The 2157-nt window shown below is 51.2% G+C and overlaps 1 protein-coding gene across 1 annotated transcript in view; it reads right to left on the bottom strand.

Annotated features, from left to right (window-relative positions):
• The window catches only part of LOC104543801 (erlin-2-like), a gene marked incomplete at its 5' end in the record, with an annotated part of 8352 nt that extends 6224 nt beyond the window's left edge, over positions 1-2128 (bottom strand). Inside the window, 3 exon segments of the mRNA XM_010188493.1 lie at positions 858-983; positions 1562-1623; positions 2055-2128. Of these exon segments, the coding sequence (XP_010186795.1) occupies positions 858-983; positions 1562-1623; positions 2055-2128 (262 nt within the window).
• Between the last annotated feature and the right edge of the window lie 29 nt (positions 2129-2157).

Here is a 2157-nt window from a genome sequence, read left to right as displayed (position 1 = left end):
GGGAGCCTCCATCGGCAAAACCCCGTACAGCCGCCAGCAGCCCCATGGAGGGGCTGGAGGGGAACCGAGCCCCAGGTCTGCATCTCGTGCAGGGCCCTGTCAGAAAGCGGAAAGCCAGCCCGCTTGGAAAGCCCAGTTTGGACAGGGAACAGGAGTTTGCAAACCCCTGTGTTCCTTCAGGCACAAATTCTGTGCATTTGGAGTCCAAAACTGCTCACAGCAACACCTTGCAGCGCTGCTGCACTGCCCAAAGGCTGGAAGGGATTTCTTGTCACTCCGAAGCCATAAATAAAACACTCAGCACTGGGAGCGAGTGGTCTCCTTCTACCAGAACCCACCACTTCAGAGTCTCTTGTCATGTGGTCCCTGGCACTTGTGCTGCCCCATTTCCCAGTGGCCTTTGCCAAGCCACCCTTCCTGGGCAGTGCAACCACATGCACGACACCAAACCCACGGGCCAGGGACTGCTTGCTCATATTTTTTAACGGCAAAATGGGGTTTTTTGCCTGCAGTAGCAAATCCTGTGACTGATTCAACGAGTCACATTTGCTAAACACACAAATAACGCTGCAGAATTACCACTCCCTTCCCTCCAGCCCTCTGCTACCACTGGCAGGTTTGGGATTGTTTCTGTTACAACATACTGAAGCACTCAGCACCGAAAGATAATGAGGAGTAAATGATGGGAGCTGGTTGACAGTCCTGATTGCCAACACAGCAGACACTGGATTAATAAAACAGTAGAACTGTTTTAGTAAAACAGTGAGCTCTGCAGTGAGAAACCACGCAAAAAACCATCAGAAACACCAACCACAGAACCACAAACCCCACAGTGAAAGGCCAGAGGGGCAGCTCACCGAACAGCTCGATGTAGACCTCCTGCAGCGTGTGGACACTGCAGAACTGGTTCAGCTCGTGGTGAATCTTGTTGAAGATGAGAGCTTTGTCGTAGTCAGCGGTGTAGTTCTTCACTATGTCGTACACTACAAAAGAAGAGGAGAAATGGGTGTTAATAGCTGGGATGGAGGGGAAGCTCAGGTTGGCCGAGCACTGGCAGAAAAAACCTTGGGGCTCAGTCACAGCAGCAAGAGTCACAGTGCCAGTCTGAAACAGGGAATTCACCCACAAGAGAAGCCCCCACCGCAAACAAATCCTTTGTTCAGGGGAGTTTTACTTATTCCTACTATTTTATAACACCCTAACCAACACTGTGTCACGTGCTTTGCAAACAGGACAACTTACCTAGCATCAGGCCCCTCTATGCTACCTGCAAGTATTAACACAAATAATAAAAGCACTGGGCGGTATTCAGGTACTAAAGCAACCAGCAGCACAGAACAAGCAGATGCAAGGAATAACACACACACAAAATGTCTGGGAGAGCTGGTTTAAGGTTCCTGCCCATAGCAGCAGGGATTTACAAGGACATGGGTGAATGAATACCCACGGTGCAGCCCAGCTCCAAAGCAAAGCCCAGCCACGTGCAGCCCCTTCACCTCGTCTCACACCAGCAGGAGCTCAGGCAGCACTGGATTTGCAGGGTCACAGGGAGAGAACTCACCTGCGCTCTGGATGAGGAAATTCACCACCTCAATTCTGTCAAAATAAATCATCACCCCTCCGCTGCAAGAGGAAGAAAAAGAGATTTAAAAAAGCGACCTTTCTGGAGGCTGAGAGCTCTGCCTGTGCAGCTGGGCAGCTCTGAGCAGGGGACACCCCCCTCTAGCGGGCTGAGCGCCGGCTGTGCAGCACCGCTGCGGCACTCCCTGCTCCTGCTCCTGATTACAGGGGTCTCCAGGAATTAGGTCATGAAACGGGAGTCCTGGCTTGGAAAAGCCAATGTAGACCTTGAGGACGACTGCACATGAACCACCCCAGCAGGGCTCAACATTACAGAGCCTTCCACCCATTTTGGCTGGGTGATGGTGGGAAATCCAGTCCGGGAAAACAAATCTACACGTTTTAAAGCAAGCTGGAGCAAGCAGTGGAGGGGAAAGGGAAAGGGGCCAAAGATTTCTAATAAAAATGAAGGGGGTAACAGCTGAACATCTCACCTGGTGCCACAAGGCACATTTTTCACCTCATCCGTCTGCAGCGTGGTCTGAAGAGAGATTTAAAAAAAGAGGCTTAAGAGGATTTTCCTTGCACAAATCCCAC

This window comes from Mesitornis unicolor, unplaced genomic scaffold (assembly GCF_000695765.1).
Source record: "Mesitornis unicolor isolate BGI_N332 unplaced genomic scaffold, ASM69576v1 scaffold39857, whole genome shotgun sequence".
NCBI classification, from domain to species: Eukaryota; Metazoa; Chordata; class Aves; order Mesitornithiformes; family Mesitornithidae; genus Mesitornis; species Mesitornis unicolor.
The sequence above is the reverse complement of the archived record's forward strand: the minus strand, read 5'-3'. Positions and strand labels throughout refer to the sequence as shown.